Genomic DNA, 24,198 nt, shown 5'->3' with positions numbered 1-24,198 from the left:
TGAATTCAAAATATTCACAAAGCCTGGCCACTCTACGATTGAGCGTTCCTCGTTTTTGGCCGAGTTGAATGAATGAAAGGAATCTTTGAAGCTACCCCGCCATCCACCCCCCGCACAATCATCAATCCCCTCGTGCTTTTCTTTCGGCCTAACTCCCCCACCCCCTCCGCCTGAAACATTTGGCCTTCAGGCGTAGAATCGCTCTTTTTTAGTAACAACACGATCATAATGGAGAGTGCAGGTAGAATGGAATAGCCAAGCCCTGAAAAATATTCTAAAAAACACCCCAAACGGTTTTTTGTGCACTTGTATGGCATTCGAAAGGAGAAAACTGCAAGATTGTTGGCGACTCCATCCCCTTCCCCCACAATTTCCCCTCCTCTTCATCGTCTCTATCCTTTTTTATCTGTTCCTCCTTGTCGTCATTTGGCGTCTGAAATCTACTGACGTCTACAATTCAGGTAGAGATAACCTATTCCTGGGTTTGGCATCAGCTACACTCCCAGGGCAAACATTTCAGACTCCAAATGCAGATGAAAGGCACATCTACTCTCTCCCTCAGTTCCAACGTCTACCTATCTACTATCTCCGTCGGCTTCAACATCTGCCTCCTGAATTTGTTACACTATAACAACAGAACAGTTGGCCCCATTTCCATGTTTATACAGATACTGTATTGCCAAAGTGATCCCCTGAGCTACCATAGAACATCTCTCACAGAATTCCAACCTATAATTCATCAACTAAATTATAGTGATAACACCGGAAAATAATAGTGAAACTTATATTTTCCTCTCTATATGAACAAGGATGCGATCTATTAGCCCTACATTACTTGCCAATTCATCTGATATTCTCTTATTTTGCTTCATAATATCGCAATAATTATTGACTCACCTTGATTTATTGTTCAGAAAATCAGCAATTTCCTTGAACTTTTCCCATTAAATTCGAATTTTTAAAGATAATTCACCTAAAAACCTTTTCTCTATGTAGGCTACATAACATATATCTCAAGTTTTATAATAAAGCTATCCATCCTGCAGTGAAATGTTCTCAGATCTAAGGATAAACTATAATAGTCTTCTTATTATATTATTATAAGATGTATCACTATTATAATATAATATAATTATTGTATTAATCCTCATGTTATGATGTCTTAAGTTTAATTTTACATAATTGTACGTTGTGCTGCATGCATTTTGTGCCCTTTTTAAATATTACAATCATGTATAATTTGACGAAATAAACTCAATTCAATTCAAATCCATAAATGAAACAATGATCAATAGACCTACTCAGAATTCAACCACTTCTCATCATATTCATTAAGAAACAGAGCTTCACCAACCAGATTCAATTCATTGATTATTGATTCATAAAATAATAAGTACATCGTAAAAGCTTTTACGATGTACTTATTATTTTATGAATCAATAATCAATCAATTGAATCTGGTTGGTGAACCTCTGATTCTTGATGAATATAATAAGAAGTGGTTGAATTCTGAGTAGGTCTATTGATCATTGTCTCATTTATGGATTTGAATTGAATTGAGTTTATTTCGTCAAATTATACATGATTGTAATATTTAAAAAGGGCACAAAATGCATGCAGCACAACGTACAATTATGTAAAATTAAACTTGAGACGTCATAACATGAGGAGTAATACAATAATTATATTATAATTTTGATAAATTAATAAAATGTCCAAAAAATAGGTTATGGCTACTGTAAAACGTTCAAGTTCAATTTTCGTCCAAAAATATATATAAGCTAAAAATTTTGAATTTAGTTCATCAATATTACATAAATTCGTTGCATACAACTTGAAACTTGAATATTAAAACAATTATGAGGCTCAATTGAATAGGTTTTCATCCCAATCAAAATTGAACAAGGCTAATCAAACAACTCCACAGATGTCAAGTCATGACTGCTCAAGAACTGTATGATATTCCTGATTTGAGTTCATTGAATAATCTATAATTATTACAATTCCCTTCATTAAAACAAGGAAAGGTCACACAAAAATTCGCAATGAATCAATCATTTACAACAAAGCCCTTAGTTACTAGAAGTCATCAATTATTAAACGAAAATCCAAGGCTGTGCAAAAACTAGAAATAAACTCTCTACTGGTCATATTTTTCAAAGTTTTCCGATTTGTATACTATCAAGCTATCAAAATGAAATAGTTTTCTCAGGAAAACTTGTTTTTTCGATCATTACTTTTTGAGATATGAGCGCCAAAAGTTTAAATTTTTGGTACAGAACATTTCAAATTCATAAAATTTGGAGGGATGCATTGTTTACGGTATTGTAGATTGAATAAAACAAAAATATACTAAAAACTTCAGTTTTTGAAAAAGATATTCAATGGATATTTTTAAAAAATTATTGTTTTATTCAATCAACAATACCATGAAGAATTCATCCTCTAAATTTCATGGATTTATCTCTTACCGAATTTGAAATGTTCTGTCCAAAAATCTAAACTTTAGGCGCTCATGTCTTAACAAGTAATGATCGAAAAAAGTATTCCTGAGAAAACTCTTTTCATTTTGATAGCTTGATAGTATACAAATCGAAAAACACCAAATGTAAGTTTACTTTTAGCCCTTGCACTCTGAAGTTTCGTTTAATAATAATATTCATTTATCGATCAGCATTTGAATGAATGCAACTTCTCATCAATTTCCATCTATAGAGTTTATTGTTTGACATTTTTTATCAGGTTCCAAGCACTTTGTATAGCTCAACATTTCCTGTTCTTACTGAAATATAATCTCCTCTCTCCCTCAGTTTCAACATCTACCCATCTACTATCTCCGTCGCCTTCAACATCTGCCTTCTGAATTTGTTATAGAATCTAATGAGCTTGATTATATTCAACATTCTGATTCAAATCAATACAATACAATGTGATAATTGATTGTCAACAATTAATACTAGTGACATTATTATTCCCGGGAGATATACCCTTGCATGCCCTAGCCTTTCTTGTTCAACCGGTTTCGTCAAGAATCTATGAAACTTGGCTTTTCAAGACTTGACAATTCTCTTTTAGATGTGAATTATAGGTAATTATTATTACAATGATACAATCATTATAGTACCAACACAGTGCTATGGTAAATGAGTTGGTTCACAATGTTAATTCTTAGACACGTACAGGTAATGTAATATTCGATTTACCTTGTTCTACATTCAATTGACAGGAGGAATCTGACAGGGAAATCAACAATTGACAATAAGCTACTCAGGAGACCAGTTCTTCGTGTAAGTTGCCTTGTATGATCAGATTATCAATGCTTAATTAATTATAATGGCATTTTAATTCCGATTCAATGATAAATTCCTTGAATGTTTTTCCATTAATAGTAATAAGTTTAGATTATGTTGACAGATCATTATCTTTGAAAGTCTAGTAGATTCCAGATAACAATGATACGTCATTCTTCCTTTCTGAGTAAGTTGTTTGCAGTATGAATAGATTCTGACTTAGGAAGGTTCATAGATGAATAAGTCCGTAAAATATGATAATAGTAATAAATCATTGACCAAAAGTAGTGAGGTCTATGTTTCAACTCATATTTTCTTTTGTCTGTCTGTATGTAACGCGATTACGGCCAAACGCGTTGATAGAATTCGATGAGATTTTTCAGGAATATTCCTTTTTCAACCGCGCGTCGATGTATACACAAGGTTTTTGAAATTTTGCATTTTAAGGATAATATGGAAAGAAAAGGGATTCTTCCATACCCTGATATCACTATACAGTATATATCATCTACTATGAAGATAGGATTAATCAGACTGTAGGATTATTAATAATCAGCTGAAAAGTAGATTATTCATTGTATGCATTACACAGATGTCTGACCGTGTCTATTTCTATAAGGTAGGGTTTCAATATTTTTTATGATGCATGCCCATCAGTATCAATATTCTCACATTTGAAAAACAAATTTAATAGAGGTGATTGAAAATAAAATGAAAAATGATTAAATGAACTAAATAATGCTAAAGAGATTATAATATTCTTGATTGAAAAAAAAATTAAATAGTTGAGAAATATTTTTATCAGATGGAAAGATTATCACGGAACTGGATAAATTATCATACAAATTCAAACGTGAACTGAGTTTATTATCATAAGTGAGTTTTTGATCTTGGAGAAAACAAGTAACAGTTTTGAAGAGTAAATTATGATTCAACTGTGAATTAAAGTCTAATTCAACTGACTTTTTGTGTAATTGAGAAGTTGATATTGTGGTAATTATTCATATTGAATGAAAAAGACTAAGAAATTGTCAAAAACCACAGATTTATTGATACTTAGAAAGACCGGTTTCGGTTATTACACCATTGTCAATCTCTGATAAACTCATGAGAGGATGAGAGAATTACAGAGGTTTATCAGAGATTGACAATGGTGTAATAACCGAAACCGGTGTAAATCTATGATGAAACCTATGTAAATCTTAAATATTGTATATATCTTAAATATATTCTATGTAAATATTAAACCTATGTAAATCTCTGATGAGTTTATCAGAGATTGACAATGGTGTAATAACCGAAACCGGTCTTTCTAAGTATCAATAAATCTGTGGTTTTTGACATCAAATACTTGTGGATGAGAAAACTGCGTGAGGTCTACTGTTCACAGAACTACAAGTGAATGAGAAAATAGTGATTTTTCATGCTGAATGAATTGCAGTAGTATTGAAAATATCCCGAGCAAAAATATGGAATTTTTAAGTGTGAGAGTTTTGAATAATTCAAGTATAAGAAAGTGAGGCTTTTCTAAACATTCTGTAGAATAACAAACTAAATCTTCAATTCTCAGGGAACTAGAATGCTAGACGTTGTCCTTCTCATCCCATTAGTGAACAAGATTTACAATATAACCCCTATGTTCCACATGCGAAAAATAATGTAGGGTTTGTCAAAAACAAGGAATAAATGTTTCCATTACGATTATAATTTAATTTGTATTCCAGTTCCATTGAATGAAACCAGTAACCAGTAACTATACGTTTGGGCTAGAGATGCGACCACAATATTATTGGAAATACTCTATCAGATGTAGAAACCCCTTTTCGATTGAAATAAAAAATCAACCCCCTAGCAAAAAACAGAGGTGGGGAAGGAGATTATATTATTGAGAGTGTCACATCCCAACCAGTCTGAGCGAGTAGGCAAATTATCGCATCCCCGAAAATCATAAGCTGGCGTATAGCCAAACTGTGTAACACAAAGATGCTCTGAGATGCAAGCTTTCCGTTATTTTATTTCATGTTTTATTGATTGATACAATAAGTACATCATCAAAATGATAGGGAGAGGAAAAATAAGGGAACCTTGTGTTATTCCTCTCCCAAATTTAGATATGGTATCTTATACTATTAAACGAGCAACTTCTGTTTACATGTTTGGATGTTAAGATGTTTGTATTCCACCGGATCTCGAAGACGGCTCTAACGATTCTCACGAAATTGAGAACATAGTAGGTTTAAAATATAAAGATTCGATTGTACTAGGACTCATCCCTGAGAAATTTCAAAGCTTATCAATTTTTTATCGATACTTGTGGTGTGAAGTGTAGAATCGAACAGTCACGCTAGATGAAAATAAGGATGATCTGTTTTCAGTTTTATCCTATACTATTAAACGAGCAACTTCTGTTTATATGTTTAGATGTTCAGATGTTTGTATTTCAACGGATCTCGGAAACGATTCTCACGAAATTCAGAACATAGTAGGTTTATAATATAAAAATTCGATTGCACTAGGTCTCATCTCTGAGAAAACTCGCTGAAGGACATTTGAATGATAATTATTATTCATCCTTGGAAAAACATCTGATAATAATTATTTCGTCATCTGTTGGTGATGGAAGTGAGTGAGCGAGTTCATGTGTGTGGGACTGTGTCAAATTATAACTCAGCTGTTGAACTTTTGTAATCATTCAATCAGGTACTTAGTGCCGTTTGCAAAAAAGCCGGGTTATTTTCAATCTTGATTAATTCCAGTAGATCCATCTTTTTGGAATGGTCTTCACTGATTTGGTAAATGTGAAGTTAATCAGGATTAAAATTTAACCGGCTTTTGTGCAACTGGGCCTTTGTGGAGGAAATTGTTGCATTCCTCTGGGAATTAATCTCAATTTACTGTGATTAGATAGAACATTTCTTTATGGATGTTATTATAATTTCTTCTTTCGTAATAAATTTTTATGCTTTTGTACTCCAGAGCGAAGCTCGGTCCCCGATATTTCACTATTATAATCAATGCATTTTTATCAATACCTTTAATAACTTATTGTCATTCAAAAGCGAAACCCTACCTCCCTAGCCTACCTCTCACTTTTCAAACCTTCATTAACATTCAGGTTATGTTCATACTTATACAGTTTGGCTATACGTCAGCATGTGATTTTCGGGGATGTGATATTTTGCCTGTGCGAGGGAGTTGAACAGCTGGACTATGAGCAGGCCACGCGACCTGAAAAAAGATGCTAAAAAAACAGTCACTGGTTTTGGTTTTGCTTGGTTCCTTTGCCATATCAATCTGGAAGGGGTTATACTATTCTTTTTTTTTAATTTTTCAATGATTGTTAGAGGGATGGACGTTCACTGCAGCTTTGGAGTTTTCTATCACATTTATTACATCATAGGAGTTGATTGATTGATACAATAAGTACATCATCAAAATCGGTTACACATAGTCCGAAATAGATTAAAGCTGGGTTTACACCAAAGTTATTTACAAAATGTTAATAACTTAATCCTTATAGATTCTATCAGATTGAAAGGAGCTTAACAAAACATATGTTCACCATGTGTATGATAAGTTATGTTCAATCTAATAGAATCCATAAGGATTAAGTTATTAACATTTTGTTAATAACTTTGCTGTAAACGCAGCTTAAATCTTGTAGTTGTTCACTTCACAAAATGTTCAGTCCTTAATTATTTTCACAACGTAGATTTTCAAATTTAGATGCTTCAAAACCAAACATAGAAAAAATCGTGCACATTATCATATTATTGTCTTTAATTTTATTTCAATTTCCTTCATGCGAAGTGTTTCCTATTTCTAGTATATTCTACTGATGAGTTTGTAGATCATAATTTATACTTATCCTCAAGTATTGAATATACAAGAAACTGAGCTAGATCTCCACTAGTAATTATAAACTTACCTATTAACTAGAACTAGTACCAGAGAGACGTCCTTATAGATTCTATTAGATTGAACGGAACTTGACAAACACATATGCACATAATGTAAGGTAGTGTTATGTAATGTTATGTTCAATCTAATAGAATCTATACGGACGGAAAAATGAACATTTTGTTGACAACTTTAGTGTAAACGCAGCTCTATAGAATGCAAATATTATCACTGGTTATTTAGTAGTGCTAAGCCCTACCCGAATAATTATTGAGTATTTATTTATTTATTTATTAGATAGAGCGAACAATACAATAGTCGGAAAAGAAAAAACAGGCTATTGCCCAAAACTTCTTCAATTTCCTTATTTTGTCACAAATCGTCCAAATATTATGTAGGTTATGTTCACTTCAATTTCAACACCAAATCTTCAATCTGAAACTATGAATCAGAATAAAACAAAGAATTTCAAATTTAGATAAATTATTATCATTATGATGGAAGTTAATGGCAACAATTAGAAGGATTAGTAGTATTCATTCAATCACTCCATTTTCCATACGCAGCCATATAATTTCAAGTCATGGCATACAATTTATAGCATCAATTAATGATACAGTTGCCCCTAAGCCAAAAAGTGAAAAGATTAATCTGAATATTATTGCCTAGAAAGGCAATAAGTGTAAGAGAGAGGCAACGATGAAGCCAATGAGTGTAAGAGAGAGGCAACGATGGACAGAAATAGATAATAATGCAAAAGATATCGCTCTATATACACGTCTTTGCTAGACAATAGGATTTCTAAACAAACCCACTGTGAGGAGAGACTAGTAATGTTAATAAATTAGTAAATAGGATGTATATACTGTTGAGTTACTACTGAAGATCACGCGCTCATTACAGTTCAATATGTGTTATGCATGTGTGTGGGTGATGCCTGTTCATGTGTGTGTGCATGTCTGCCGAGAAGGAAGCTCCGTTTCGACTTAAATTTAATACTAAATAATGTATCAGGATAACAATATGTAGTAAATTATCCTCGACGATCGTTATTCCATTGTAATTAGTAATTGAGTTGAACTCGTTCGCTGTCTTTGTGCCGGTTGCACAACAGCCGGTCAAATTTTAACCGTGATTAATTTAATGAGAGCCAATCAGAGAGCCGCCTTTTCAAAAGCGCCTCTTCTGATTGGTTCTCGTGAATTGAATCACGGTTAAAATTTAACCGGCTGTTGTGCGACCGGGCCTTTGACTTTAAAAGTTCACCCTCACTCTTCCAACGCTTTTGAGTTAATTAATTTTGTGATCAGTTGGAATAATGAATTTTATGGGTCATTATGCTCGTCTATTAGTCTCATAGGAGCTGAATCCATACGAAAAATTGGTCTTTTTACTTTCCTTGCCCTATTACCATAGGTAAGGAAAGTATTGCTCTCCGAAAAAAATTAAGGTACCCCAATTTCTTAATTTCTATACGTTTCAAGGTCCCCTGACTCCGAAAAAGTGGTTATTGGTCTGTATGTGTGTGTGTGTGTGTATGAGTGTATGTACGTCTGTGTACACGATATCTCATCTCCCAGTTAACGGAATGACTTGAAATTTGGAACGTAAGGTCCTTACACTATAAGGATCCGACACGAACAATTTCGATCAAGGCTAAAATGGCGAAAATGTTGTCAAAAACAGGGTTTTTCGCGATTTTCTCGAAAACGGCTTGAACGATTTTGATCAGATTCATACCTGGAATAGTCATTGATAAGCTCTATCAACTGCAACAAGTCCTATATCTGTAAAAATTTCAGGAGCTTTGCCCCATCTATGCAAAGTTTGATTTTAGATTCTCAATTATCAGCCTTCATATACAATTTAAACAAGGAATTTCAAGTGGAAAAGATTGAGCATGGAAATCTCTGCAATTAATGTCCAGTAACATTTCCACCTAGAATTGAAAATAAGCTTGAAATCCGAGAAAATGTGATTATTAAATTGCAAACTGTTGGCAACTGTTGGTTCTATTAAATCATTCACTAGGAAGAGATAGCAGACCTCGTGTGTCTTCAGCGTTATTGACCTATCACCAGCTGTCTCATATCTTTGAATAAGTAGACTTGAGATGCGCGAGTACACTAGCGTCAGGTGATCAATTTTCTTAACGGCAAGGAAAGTTGTGTGAGTGCGCCACACCAGATTTTTGAGTTTTGCTAACTTGGATAAAATTCTCTTATAGAGTAAAGACATCTCCTATTTTTATTCATTTTGTATAGGCCAACTAAGGACCACAGTAATTCACCATTAACCATTATCATAAACGCTATCATTATTATTATATACTACGCTGGTCTCCCGCTTTCGTCTCCAATACTCTTTCATCCACGTACTCTGAGCGATTCGTCTTTCTAACGACCAAGTTTCAATTCTGGGTTCTTCTAGGAAAACAAATGTTGGCCTTAATGATTTATTCCATAAATGTTTTTTCATTGAGTTTTAATGATTTATTCCATAAAAATCTCATTGCTGAATTCGTTGCAGAATATTTCTAGGCCAGGAATATTCCTCACTCACTGTGACTCTATCCTGCTTCCTCCTTCCAAATCCACGTTCTGCAGCCACAAAAACTGGGCGAGCTGGGTGAAATTACTTGTCAAACATAATTAATTGCCTGTGCGTTGACTTGATACCAGCAAGTCATGATTCTTAGAAAGAGAGCTTCTCTTTCAGTCAGGCCTGAAAATGCAGGTCGACTGAATAATGGGAAAGAACTTGGAATTTGCATGGCCCAACAAAAAGATGTTTATGAGGGTGTGCTGAAAATAAAAGCTGTAGGGAGATCTTCCCCAGGCATATGGCAGGATTTGCATTTCGGAGTATTGTTGGCAGTATTGGAGTATTGTTGGCACCCCTGCACAACTCTGGTCATCACCTGTTCATCTGTCAATGTGTGTGAGTGAGTGTGCGTTTGTGTGAGCTTTATTATTGTTTGTCCCGTTGCCTACTCCCACACATGGCTTGTCGATATAATAGTGTTGATCGTAGGTCCCGATAGAATCCAGAAAAAGGTCTTACCAGCAAAATAAATTTTAAATTTTGCATGTTGAAAGTTTGAAAATTATGATGATTTGTCAGCCTCGTTTTACCTCAGATTCCCTCAATAATATCAACAGATTCAATGACAAAGAATATTATGGAAGCTGAATTCAGTGCGATACCTATTTTACACCAAAGATAAAATATGATAATTTTCAGTTTTTGTGTAGTTGATATTGTGGTAATTATTCATATAAAGGCTGTGCAAAGGCTGAAAATAAACTTTCTACTCGTGATATTTTTCAAAGTTTTTAGATTTGTATATCATCAAGCTATCAAAATGAAAAAGTTTTCTGAAGAAAGATTTTTTTTTCTGATCATTACTTTTTGAGATATGAGAGCCTAAAGCTAAAATTTTTGGGACAGAACATTTCAAATTCGGAAAGAGATGAATCCATGAGATTAAAAGGATAGATTCTTTATGGTATTGTTGATCTAGTAGAACAAAAATTTTCTGGAAATATCAACTTTTACGATACTTATTCAATTTACTAAAAATGACCAAAAACACTTTTAGTGGATTTTTTTTGTAAATTGAATAACTTTTTCAAACATTGATATTTTCAGAAAAGTTTCATTTTACTAGATCAACAATACCATGAAGAATCCATCCTCTAAATCACATGGATTTATCTCTTTCCGAATTTGAAATGTTGTCCTGAAAAATCAAACTTCAGGCGCTCATATCTCAAAAAGAAATGATCGGGAAAAAATGTTTTCCTGAGAAAACTTTTTCATTTTGATAGCTTGATGTTATACAAATCGAAAAACTTTGAAAATATCACGAGAAGAAAGTTTATTTCTAGCCTTTGCACAGCCTTAAATGAAAAGACTAAGAAATTGTCAAAAACAACAGATTTATTGATAGTTGGAAATCATTTTCCAACTATCAATAGATTTGTGGTTTTTGACAATTTCTTAGTCTTTTCATTTAATAAAAGATGAATAGATAGTAAAGTTTTTTATTCATAATCTGACTCCTGTGTGAGGGAAATATTCTTAAAATAATGTATAAATTGAGGGCTAGGCCTACTTATTTTTATTTATAAAATAGAATTATAGTACCTTTTTTTAGAAAATAATAGTAAAATAATAAATGAAAAATACAAATTGAAACAACTAGTTTCAGTAATCCACACCATCTTCAGGTTTGAAAAAATAAATTTATTACACAAAATACTTTCCTCTGAGAGAAAGAGCATGGGAAATGGGGAATATAAGTTGATCATTTTATATAGAAGTACCTATAGGAATAAGTTATCATTCCTATAAGTTCCAATTAGACTGTTCATATCGTTAGGCCGTGCTATGTGAGAATAGTCCAATAAGAACTCATGGGAATTATATTTTCACTCTGCCGGTCACTTTTCCTGTTACTGATATAAGGAAATCCAGTTTAAATCAACTTGTCCAAATTCTAAGTTCCTAGTTTATATATATTTTGGACTCAAAATTGGACAAAACTTATGAAGTGATAAACATAACCTATTTATAAACTTTTATTTATCAACTATTCTATCCTATTTATCAACTCTCAATTCTAAATTCCTAGTTTATATATATTTTGGACTCAAAACTGAACAAAACTTATGAAGTGAAATAGATAACCTATTTTTGGACAATTTCTATCCAAATTTGGGAAAGGAACAGTTTTGGGCTTTAAGCCTGTTGTTCCTCTCCCAATCATTCATAGTAGAGAATGATTTTGTATCTATCAATGTATTAATGAATCTAATGAATATAAATTTCATTTGATCTCATCGAAGTTATTTCTGAAGAAAATGAGCAGTAGATGGACTCAGAGTATAGAATGTAACATTCTATTACATTATATCCAATAGAATTACAATATAGAATATAAAGAATTACATAATATAGAATTACATTCCATCCTCACTGGATGGACTCCTCATTGAACACTTTTTATAAAGTGAGCTCTAATATTCAATCATGTGGACGTAAATATATATATTTTATAAGTGATTCAAATACTCCACTTTCCAGTATCCTACACCCATCATATTGTGATAATCTTCTGATTAATTCAATCACCTCAATATAATATAATGAGTTCATGAATGTATGCTCTCTTCGTTTCAGATATTTTCTTGAAGACGATTTTTATCCTCGTTTTTTGTAGTCTTGGTATTCTTGGAGATGACAAAAAATCAGACAACAGTGCATCAGAAGGTCGGCCCATGGTCAAACAAGTTTTTCGATGAATAGTCAATAAATTCTTCCAATGATATTGAAAGATGTGTTTTGTCTTTTCATTTACTAACGGGAACGTTCAGTTGTACAGGCTGTGACCTGGAATAAAACAGAAAGGAAATTGAAAACAGTTAGTTTGTTAAAAAACGTACCCTTTTTGAGTCCTTTTGTGAATGTTAAAAAAGTCCTTTCAAGAAAGTGCCCTTAAAAAATTCAATTCTTGGAACTTTCTTTTTTCATGGTCCGATAGGGTATTTGTAAACATGTGTACTGTCTCAACCTGTCGTAAATAAAGCAATGAATAGGATAGTGAAGGCTGGCGCGAAATAGAAGGCTGTTGAAAGGTTTAGGAATCTTATTCAGAAATATTCGTTCTGATTGACGAACAAAAAAATCGCATACTGAGACGAAAGGAGAGAGCTTTCGATGGGGCGAAGAAGTTCATTTGTTATTTTACTTCTCAAGGCTAAAAAACGGTACCGTTTTTCACTTCTTTCCAGGTTTTTTCACCAAACAACCTTACCCGCTCGAATTTCGGGACAAAACAGCCTGCCCCTCAATAAATGCGCATAAAAATTAGGACCTAAAAAAGCTCTCTCCACCCCACACACACACATCACCCCTACAACCGGGCTTATGAGTGAAAAGGTCGCTGTTTTGTCCTATTTCCCATGCTCTTTCTCTCAGAAAAAAGTCTTTTGTATAAATATTTCCCTTTTCACAGGAATCTGATTGTGAATAAAAAACGTTTGCTGACTATCATTTTCCCAGGCGTTTTATAGATAAATCAGCCAGTTTAGCCTACAACTCTGGAAACTGGAGGGATAAAACCACCATACTTTCTGTTCACTGAGCCGTAGCGTAGAGTTTTATACTTTTCTATAAAAAACCGATAGCCTAATTCTAGCCAATTTCCTTTTCACCTACTGGATTTATCAAGAATACCTGTCAATATTCTCTCTAGTATTAAAAATTATATTTTTTCTCAACACACATGTATTCAGCCTTCTGCCATGTGGTTGCATATATTTATGACGAACAAGAAATGTAAGGAAGGAGATAGGTGATCATAACGCAATCTTGCATTACTGCATTACTTCAATGTAACTTTCGTAGAAACTGAAGTATGGTTTTGAATCAAGAAGTTTAATCTCTGTGTTGGATATATTCATTGGTAGCTTCTTATACAGAGTGGGTGAAAAGTCCGAGAACGGCAAAAGGAGTTTCGATTTGGTATATGACGTCTCCATTGTTCTGATTGTAGAAAGAATAATGAACGGGGTGGCATTCACTTCATCTCGATATTTTACAGAATATTTCGTTGATTACGAATGATATGTTTATAATAAATTTCCAATGATACTACCAAAGCAAATGCTTCAAAAACAAAACTGTGACTCCCTAACCTACCGATTTACCTTTAAAAACAGAGCTTTTTAGCAAGGATAATATAATACTCTTACATATTTCCTATTTTTGGATGGTTTTAGAATGGGTCCTAGGTGAGCTGAAATCGAGAGGAACTGATACCTTCCCGATAAAAGTATGCATAGGGGGCGTGATTTCCCTGCATAAAATATTCAAGAGGCATTGCCATCATCTTCCATTTGCCACCTGGAGGGTTGAAAGTGAGGGCTGGTTTCCGCCCTCACGCACGCCCTGATTTGCGTACGATCTCCATAGACGTCACCCTTTTTCAAGGGTTGAGGGTTGACCCCAACGGAGCATGCGCAATCGACGTAGGGCACTCACACCGGCAAAAAGTGAAACTTTAAAAAATAATCTTATTGGCCGTGGAGCCCATTCTCATCCAATAAAAAATGCTTGAGTGCGCACTAGGTGAGGAGAAGGAGGTTGAGGAAGAGGAGTTGGAGGAGGAGGAGGAGGAGGAGGATAAGGGTAGTTCTCCTCTCGTCGCTCTATGCCCTGTATTGATTTTAATGATGACCGAGCAAACATGCGCGCCTCGTCGCGTATTTACGCACGCACGTTCGCGCGCACGACCCCATCCCTCACCCGCCCCCGCACCACTATTTGCCGCCCCCAATACTCATTCAAACAGCCCCCGAATATAATTACTGGCGGCGGCACCAAGTCTAAGGAAGCTGCAAATTTGGGTGACATTCGTTCCACCTAGATTTCAGTTCATCTATAATAAATGGTCAACGTTTTTGTTCATAAATTATATCTGGGAAAACTATCTTCTATTCCTTATGAAGAATCATCAAAACATTTCGTAAAATACCAACATAATTATCATTCAAAAGCAAAAACCTAACCTAATGTTTCACCTTTGAAACGTCTTTGATTCTTTGTGTTTATCATTTTATATCTGGGATAACTAGCTTCTATTCATTATAAAGAATCATCGAAGCATTTCGAAAAATACCAACATAATTGTCATTCAAAAGCAAAAACCTAACCTACTATTTCACCTTTGAAACTGTTTCATCTTTGATTCTTTGTGTTTATCATTTTATATCTGGGATAACTAGCTTCTATTCCTTATAAAGAATCATCAAAACATTTCGAAAAATACCAACATAATTATCATTCAAAAGCAAAAACCTAACCTAATGTTTCACCTTTGAAACATAATTGAACAGGGATAACTAGCTTCTTTTCATTTCATTTCATTTATTTATCGTCACATTACATCAATTTTTGAGTAACACTCATTTGACTGGTGACATGTCAATACTAGAACAAAATTATATTTAAAAGACCTAGTTCTAACTTCTTAGTTCTAACTAGCTTCTATCGCTTATAAAGAATCATCAAAACATTTCGAAAAATACCTACATAATTGTCATTTAAAAGCAAAAACCTAAGCTACTCTTTCACCTTTGAAACATAAGTGAACAGAACCTTTCAGGTTTGTCCATCTGAACCTAGAAGGTAGATGGACTGGAATCTAGAGGAAATGAAACCCTCATTGTCAAATTATGAATAGAACCTTACAGATTGTGTTCATCTGAACCTAAAGGGTGGATGGACTGGAATCTAGAGGAACTGAAACCCTCATTGTCAAATTATGAATAGAACCTTACAGATTGTATTCATCTGAACCTAGAGGGTAGATGGACTGGAATCTAGAGGAACTGAAACCCTCATTGTCAAATTATGAATAGAACCTTACAGATTGTGTTCATCTGAACCTAGAGGGTAGATGAACTGGAATCTAGAGGAACTGAACCCTCAAATTTCTTGTGACTCGCAATAGTAGTCTGTAGCTAACAGCCAATTAGAGTGCATGTTTCTAAACTAACTACAAATAACCGTTATTGTCAAATTACGATAGATCTTTATTTCCAATTGAATTTCAATGATTTCAATGAATCATTACATCTTGAAAGAATTGTACAACAATGTTGGACTATTAGTAGGACCGCTTGTCGAATGTGTTACCATTCAGGTTCCGACTTGTTCTCTAACTTTAGTCTAGTCAATTCTAGTCAATGGAAAACAAAGGCTAGTTGGATGTCGGACCTCCTTCGTGTTGGACATCTTGTTGATCCAACTCGACCAACATTCGACCCAACATCCAGCAACCACATTCACGGCCCGACGTCGAATTCAACATTGAATGTCGGACCACAAATCGGCTAGTGAATGGCTTGATTTTGATTTAGCGAGGGATGGTTGGCTCTCAGTCAAATAATTGAAGTATAAATCTTTGAAGAGATGTTCAAAGAGCTCTCTTATCAACTCCTTGTCAAATGTATAGTAAGAATCCCTGCCCAATCTCAATTGGTCAATTAATTCGTCTAGTAATAGTTCTATTCTATACTAATTTAGATACTTCAAATAAAATTAAATCAAATCATTTATCTGCCAATCATAAAATTAACAATCATAGATGGAACAAATACTTCATACTTATACTTATACTATACTTCATACTTAACAAATACTTCATACTTATACAGAATTGCAGTAAAAAATCAAACTTCAATTTTTAATTGGCGTTGACAGCAAAACCTAAGTTTGATTCCTAGCAACGAATACAAAAAGATGTCATTTAATTTAATTTGAACTTAATTGAGGTTGCCAGCAAAACCTAAGTTTGATTCCTAGCAACGAGTACCAAAAGATGTCATTTAATTCAATTTAAACTTAATTGAGGTTGCTAGCAAAACCTAAGTTTGATTCCTAGCAACTAGTACAAAAAGATGTCATTTAATTTAATTTGAACTTAATTGAGGTTGCCAGCAAAACCTAAATTTGATTCCTAGCAACGAGTACCAAAATTTGTCACTTAATTAAATTTAATCTTTCCTGATCATGCTGAATTAGATGAATATATTTAGTTGGATTGGTGAAAAATCCAGCTAAGCACAGGCAAACTACTCTAATTCCTCATACTCATTCTCCCCACTCAGAAACAACACAAACTGACAAGCAATCTCCATTCTCATAACGATCTCGTTCTGTCATCACATCTATGTGAGATACATGACTGGGAAATATTCTCAAGAACGTTATTTTCTTGGTATCTTAAGTTTATCATTACTAGTAAGACAACTGTAATCAAATGTGGAGTATCATTGTAATGGGAATCTAATTTTTAGTGTGAGTTCAACTGAAGAAAACTGCAAAGAGAGACAACTAAGGAGAACTACAACTAAAGACAAACACTTATATTTCCTGTTTAGTTCTGAAGCATCTTAATTTAAAAATATACTTTGTGAAAATATTTAGACAGAAATTTTTTGAAGTGAACAACAACATGACTTAACCTATTTCGGACTATGTGTAACCTTATCTAAATTTGGGAGAGGAATAGCACATGGTTACCTTACTTTTTCTCTGCCTATCATTTTTGATGATGTCCTTATTGTATGAATCAATAAAGAATAAAGACAACCACAACTGAAGACAACTAACGACAACTCTAATCAGAATCTCTCGAATCACTCACTCTCTCTTTTTGAAACGATTGACTCAAATACAGCTCGTAGTAACAAACAATCATACCACCTTACAACAATCTCGGTTTGTCACCATTTTTATGGGAAACTGAGGAATAACGCGCGAACAAGATGTTTTCGAGCAGATTTGACCCCTGTAAATAACTGCAAAGTTATTCCGAGTTGACACGAAAATCACGACGTCGGAGGCCGGAGATTGTCGACCCTCCACTCTGGAACACGTGCTGCAATCATTTATCACCTATCTTGAATGGGAGGTGTCGATGATACAAGTGGACCGTCGAGCATAAAAATATGGAGTGGCCGGAACAAAGGGCTCACACCGGACCTTTCTGCAAAAAAATAGTTGGTGACGTGGGGCTCGAACCTCGGACCTTGTAACTGAAGTCGAGGAGTGAAGAAGAGATTAGATTATCATCAATTTTATTCGATCAACTGTTAAGAATCTACTTCAGGCTAATGTAGGAGTGATCTTGAATTCGGGACTATGGTGGACTTTTGAAGGAGGTTTAGATTCACTAATTATTTTAATTATAATTAGCACGAAAGCATGCTCCTGTGAAATATTAATTTTCATTTTTTATTTAATTGAAGTGGATTTTTGACAACGTTCCAAGTCTATTCAATAATTATAATTAATTCATTTATAATTATTCTCACTATCGAAATATGATGGTCAATCATTGTCGATTTAATTAAGTTTGTAGTGTGAATGTTGATGTTGTGGAACTTTTCAATAATTGAATAGACTTTAAACGTTGTCAAAAATCCACTTTAATTAAATAAAAATTAATATTTTACAGGAGTATTTTAAGCTTCATCAGATGATGTGTGAGCACACACGAAAGCATGCTCCTGTAAAATATTAATTTCTAATTTTTATTTAATTAAAGTGGATTTTTGACAACGTTGTAAGTCTATTCAATTGTCGATTTAATTTTATTATTCTATTTTTATCATTGTTCCCATTATCGAAATATGATGGTCAAGCATTGTCGATCATACTACGCTTTCTAATTTGGAATTTGTTCATAGATTTGACTGAATATTGTAAAGAGCCGTTCAGAGATAATAATTTCTCTGATTGCCAATGACTTGCAACCAGAGGAGTTTATTGACAAATCATAAACATAATTATTATATTATACATACAAAAGTTGCTAATACTAGACTTAGTTCTAATTATGATACCCCACTACAGTATAATAATATGTGTCGGGGTGATCATAGTATTATTTTCTAAAATAGTTTCTTGATCAAAACTAAGAGTACAAGAATAAAAAAACGGAGTTCATTCATAGAAACTGGCCTGACTGTTTGACAGGCTGACTCAATGAAACAATGAAGTGGTCCAAAGTTTGTTTTGTTTCCTGCGAATTCAGACACTCGGAATAGTATTGTGTCGACAATGTTTCACGCCAAAGTTCGCTTCGGTTGAAAGAGCCCAAGTTAAGACCGACGCCGTCGCCAATAATAGTAGACTGGAAGCTGAACGATCTGGTCGCTTGCTTTATGATGTTTCGAGCCAGCGTTTGTTTACTATACGCTGAACGCAGGAGCATTGTTGTCTTGCACTCTCCACCCGCCAGATGAATTGGGTGCTGGGGTGGCTGCGACCGTTGGTCAGTGTGTTGGACTGGACTAGGATTTGGTGGGTGGCAGGGTGGCTAGAGAAAAATAGAGAAATAGAGCGTAGTTTGATACAGAGGTGGTGAACAAATTTATTGTGACTTTCGTCGTCAGAACAGATGTCAATGTGAAGGAAAATGGGGTAAAATTGTGAAATAACTGGAAAGATCATTAAATTCTTTCATTCTTGATAGATTCATTGACCGAACGGAGTAAGGTCTAAGATTCATTATTCAAATAACTGGAAAGATCATTAAATTCTTTCATTCTTGATAGATTCATTGACCGAGCGAAGTGAGGTCTAAGATTGAAGTCGACGATTTGGCATTTCTCTTAATGTTCAAACGGTTTGGCATTTCTCTAATGTTTAAATGTTTATATGCTGCGCATTTACGGTGAAATGCGGTGATGGATTTTCATGAAATTTAACAGGTATGTTCCTTTTTAAATTGCGCGTCGACGTATATACAAGGTTTTTGGAAATTTGCATTCCAAGGATAATATAAAAGGAGAAAGGAGCCTCCTTCATACGCCAATATTATCGTAAAAATCAGACTATAGAAATATTCATCATAAATCAGCTGTCTAGTGACTATAATACTACCCGTTCAAAAGCATCGAACATCTTGAAAATGTATCTTTCCATCAACGTTAGTAGACAGTTGACTATAATACTACCCGTTCAAAAACATCGAACATCTTGAAAATGTATCCTTCCATCAACGTTGTAGACAGTGTTGCAGCCAGACCTGATAATAGCGCTCACACTCACATTCCGGGACGACACGTCATGGTACGATAGGACAGAAAGCTCTATAGTTTATTTAGGATTTTTTCTAGACATTTTAAATTGATAAATTGTATATTAGTTTTTGAGAAAACATAACAACAGGTCGATGTAACTTACTGAGCGCGAGGTCTACTGTTCACAGAACTACAAGTACAATAATTATCTTCAAAATGATAGGGAGAGAAAAAATAAGGCAACCTTGTGCTATTCCTCTCCCAAATTTAGATAAGGTTATAGTCCGAAAAAGGAATATCATTGACATAATACATTGAAATTATAAGTTTTCTGTAGAAGTTGATATTATTAGGCCTGGATTTGAATGGATAAGTTCATGTCAAATCAGTTCTATGCATGTCTTTTGAGAGACTATCTCCCGGTTGCACAACAGCCGGTTAGATTTTAACTGTGATTTATCCTACGAGAACCAATCAGAGAAGCCGTCTTAAAAGGCATTCTCTAATTGGTTCTCTTGGAATTAATCACGGTTAAAATTTAACCGGCTGTTGTACAACCGGGCCCGAGTATTGGTTTGTATTACAGTCAACCGCACGAAGATAGTGTTCTCCTAGAAATCTTTCAATACTTGCAATTTTTTCGACCAATATTCATTGCTAATTCTATTCCTTCTATTTTTTTTCATAAATAGTGAATTATGAAGCATCTTCTCTTAGATCTTCCAATACATGCAACTTTCAACAAGCATTTATTGCAAATTCTATTCCTCTTGTTAATTTAGGCGGTAGTCCTGAAGAACGAAACATATTCTCTTAGAAATCTTTCAATACATGTAACTTTCCAACAAATCTTTATTGCAGATTCTATTCCTCCCTTTCATTTAGACGGTAGTCCTGGAGAATGAAACATATTCTCTTAAAAATCTTTCAATACAAGCAACGTTTCAACCAATATTCATTGCAAATTCTATCCCTCCTGTTAATTTAGACGGTAGTCCTGAAGAACGAAACATATTCTCCTAGAAATCTTTCAATACATCATGCAACTTTTCAACCAATATTCATTGAAAATTCTATTCCTCCTGTTAATTCAGACGGTAGTCCTGAAGAACGAAACATATTCTCTTGGAAATCTTTCAATATATGTAACTTTTCAACCAATATTCATTGCAAATTCAATTCCTTCTGTTCTATTTCATAAATAGTGAAGCATGAAAAATCTCCTCTTAGATCTTTCAATAAATGCAACTCTTCAACAAATCTTTATTGCAAATCCTATTCCTCAAGTTAATTTTATTTAGACAGTAGTCCTGAACAACGAAACATTCTCTTAGAAATCTTTCAATACATGAAACTTTCCAACAAATATTTATTGCAAATTCTATTCCTCCTGTTAATTTAGACGGTATTCCTGAAGAACGAAACATATTCTCTTAGAAATCTTTCAATACATACAACTTTTCAACAAAAATTTATTGCAAATTATATTCCTCCTGTTAATTCAGACGGTAGACCTGAAGAAAGAAACATATCCTCTTAAATCATTCAATACATGCAACTTTCAAAAACATTTATTTTGAATGAAAAAGGCTAAGAAATTGTCAAAAAACCACATATTTATCTTGACAATTTATTTTTTGACAATTTCTTAGTCTTTTTCATTTAATATGAATAATTACCACAATATCAACTTCTCGACTACACAAAAAAAAACATTTTTTGCAAATTCCATTCCTCCTGTTAATTCAGACAGTAGTCGTGAAGAAAGAAACATATTCTCTCAGAAATCTTTCAATACATGCAACTCTTCAACCAATATTCATTGCAAATTCTGTTCCTCCTGTTAATTTAGACGGTATTCCTGGAGAATGAAACATATTCTCTTAGAAATCTTTCAACAAACATTCATTGCAAATTTTATCCCTCCTGTTAATTTAGACGGTAGTCCTGAAGAACGAAACATATTATCTTAGAAATCTTCCAATACATGCAACTTTCAACAAGCATTTATTGCAAATTCTATTCCTCTTGTTAATTTAGGCGGTAGTCCTGAAGAACGAAACATATTCACTTAGAAATCTTTCAATAAATGCAACTTTTCAACCAATAGTCATTGCAAATTCTGTTCTTCCCTAGGAATCCTGAATCGCACGAAACGCGACCACATTCTCTACTGTAGAACGCTGTCTCTTCCAATAGATGCGACAGATTCCTGTAGCGAGCAATACCAAGAATAATCTGAGAAGAAAGTGTTGCGAGGGTGTGTGAGTGTGCAGGTGTAGAAGAGGAGGAGTTGCTGGAGGAGGTGGCGGTGGAGAGAGGTGAGTCCGTATAGACGTCGTTGTCGACTACGACGCGAAAGAATAAATAAAACGCCGGGACAAAAACGGAGAAAAGAAATAAATTCCATTTATTCAATCGAGTTTTATTAGGTGCGCATATTTAGAGGCGCGCTCGTCTGCGATTGGTCGGGCCCCCACCACTGCGAGGGGCGAGTTCCCCCTCCAGGCGGCCGCCTGGGCTCTCAGTGCTCGACACAGGCACACTCCGCGCCACTCCAGGTATTATTCATCCGGGATGGATAGTGCTCACTGTCGTCGCACCGCGAGACACATTCTTCATTCGAGTCGCCGACAGTGAATGTGAGTTGAGTTGGAGATGCAGTCAGTGATAACGGCATGATAAGCGCTTCTTCAAGCGGGTAATCTCCAGTGGATTGTAATGATATATACGAACTGTAGGTGAACATAGTGTCTATAAACTCCTGGACATCATCATCACATGTGTTGACAACATCTAGGCGGATACTCCTGGACCGTGATAATATAGTGTCGATAAACTCTCGATATTCCTGGACGTGTTGTGAAATTTGCTACTGTTGGACTATGTTTAGTGACAAGTGGACAACTATCAAGAAACTTTAGGACATCTTCACACGTGTAAACAAAGTTGAGAAACTGTAGGACATCTCCACACGTGTTGACAAAGTGACTAGTGAACCACTGTCGTGTTGACAAACTTTGTTGGAACGTAGTGTTGTGTGTTCTGGTTGATTCTAGATCCGCCAAAGTGCCGTCAGCGTGTAGCGTCGGGCTATCTACCGCTCGCGGATCCGCGTCTTCTCCGCTAGACGTGCTATCTGCTGCAACCATTGTGGACGAACGCGGAGAGGCTTGGCTGGCCCCGGCCTTAGCGGACCTCAAGAGATCCGCGGCCGTTCGCCGGTGGCTCCAACAACAACAGCAACAACAGCGCCACAACAACAACAACAACAACAACTCGCCGCCCGAGAAGATGTTGTCGCCGATGCTGATGTCGCATCACCATGCGACGCCGCAGACGCTGGAGCCGCAACCGCAGCCGTTAGATTTTTCCGTGGGGAATAAGCTGGCGACCGCGTTGCAGCAGCGGAGACTGCATCATCATTTCCAGCTGCATAACTCTAGCAACAGCGAGACGTCGGCCAGTGAGGATGAACCGCCTCCTGATTCGCCGCTCACTGCAGATGCTGGTGAGTCACAACATTACTTTAAAGTCCCTACTCTGTAGTCTGTGATATGATTAGTAAACATTTTCCACGTTACAGCATAGGGGAAAGATATCATAAGAAGATATTTCATGGTATAAGTCATTCATGTTCCAAATTTCAAGCCGATTTTTGAGTTCACTTTATAGTCCTTGCTATGTAGTCTGTGATATGATTAGTAAACAGTTTTCACGTTCTATCATATAGGAAAGATAGACATAAAAAGTTATTTCATGGTATAAGTCATTTATGTTCCAAATTTCAAGCCGATTTTTGAGTTCACTCTCTAGTTCTTTCTCTGTAGCCTGTGATATGATTAATAAACATTTTTTACGTTCAAGCATAGAGGAAAGATATCGTATGAAGTTAATTCATGGTATAGGGCATTTGTTTACAGCATCACATACAACTTCCGTTAGAATATCGAGATACCGCACTTACGGTTGTTACACTATTATCAATTATTAATCTTATTAGACTATTTTGATGAATTTGTGGTAGAGTCATTTATGTTCCAAATTTCAAGCCGATTTTTTGAGTTCACTCATTAGTTTGTGACATGTTTAATAAACATTTTTTACGTTCTAGCATAAGGGAAAGATATCATCATAAGATATTTCATGGTATAAGTCATTTATGTTCCAAATTTCAAGCCGATTTTTTGAGTTCACTTTGTAGTTTGTGATATGTTTAATGAACATTTTTTACGTTCTACCATAGAGGAAAGATAGCATAAGAAGATATTTCATGGTATAGAGCATTTATGTTCCAAATTTCAAGCCAATTTTTTTGAGTTCACTCTGTAGTTTTTGATATGTTTAATGAACATTTTTTTACGTTCAAGCATAGAGGAAAGATGTCATAAGAAAATATTTCATGATAT

General features: G+C 34.8%; 2 protein-coding genes across 2 annotated transcripts in view; both read left to right on the top strand.

The window, feature by feature from the left end:
- LOC120351665 overlaps positions 1-22,919 on the top strand; it is a 120,552-nt gene extending 97,633 nt beyond the window's left edge. Inside the window, exon 3 of the mRNA XM_039429605.1 lies at positions 22,849-22,919. Within this exon, the coding sequence (XP_039285539.1) occupies positions 22,849-22,919 (71 nt within the window). The remainder of the gene's footprint in view (positions 1-22,848) is intronic.
- LOC120351664 overlaps positions 22,336-24,198 on the top strand; it is a 119,824-nt gene continuing 117,961 nt past the window's right edge. The window contains exon 1 of the mRNA XM_039429604.1: positions 22,336-23,300. Within this exon, the coding sequence (XP_039285538.1) occupies positions 23,084-23,300 (217 nt within the window). The 5' untranslated portion in view covers positions 22,336-23,083. The remainder of the gene's footprint in view (positions 23,301-24,198) is intronic.

This window comes from Nilaparvata lugens, chromosome 5, assembly GCF_014356525.2.
Source record: "Nilaparvata lugens isolate BPH chromosome 5, ASM1435652v1, whole genome shotgun sequence".
In the NCBI taxonomy this organism is placed as follows: domain Eukaryota; kingdom Metazoa; phylum Arthropoda; class Insecta; order Hemiptera; family Delphacidae; genus Nilaparvata; species Nilaparvata lugens.
The sequence above is the reverse complement of the archived record's forward strand: the minus strand, read 5'-3'. Positions and strand labels throughout refer to the sequence as shown.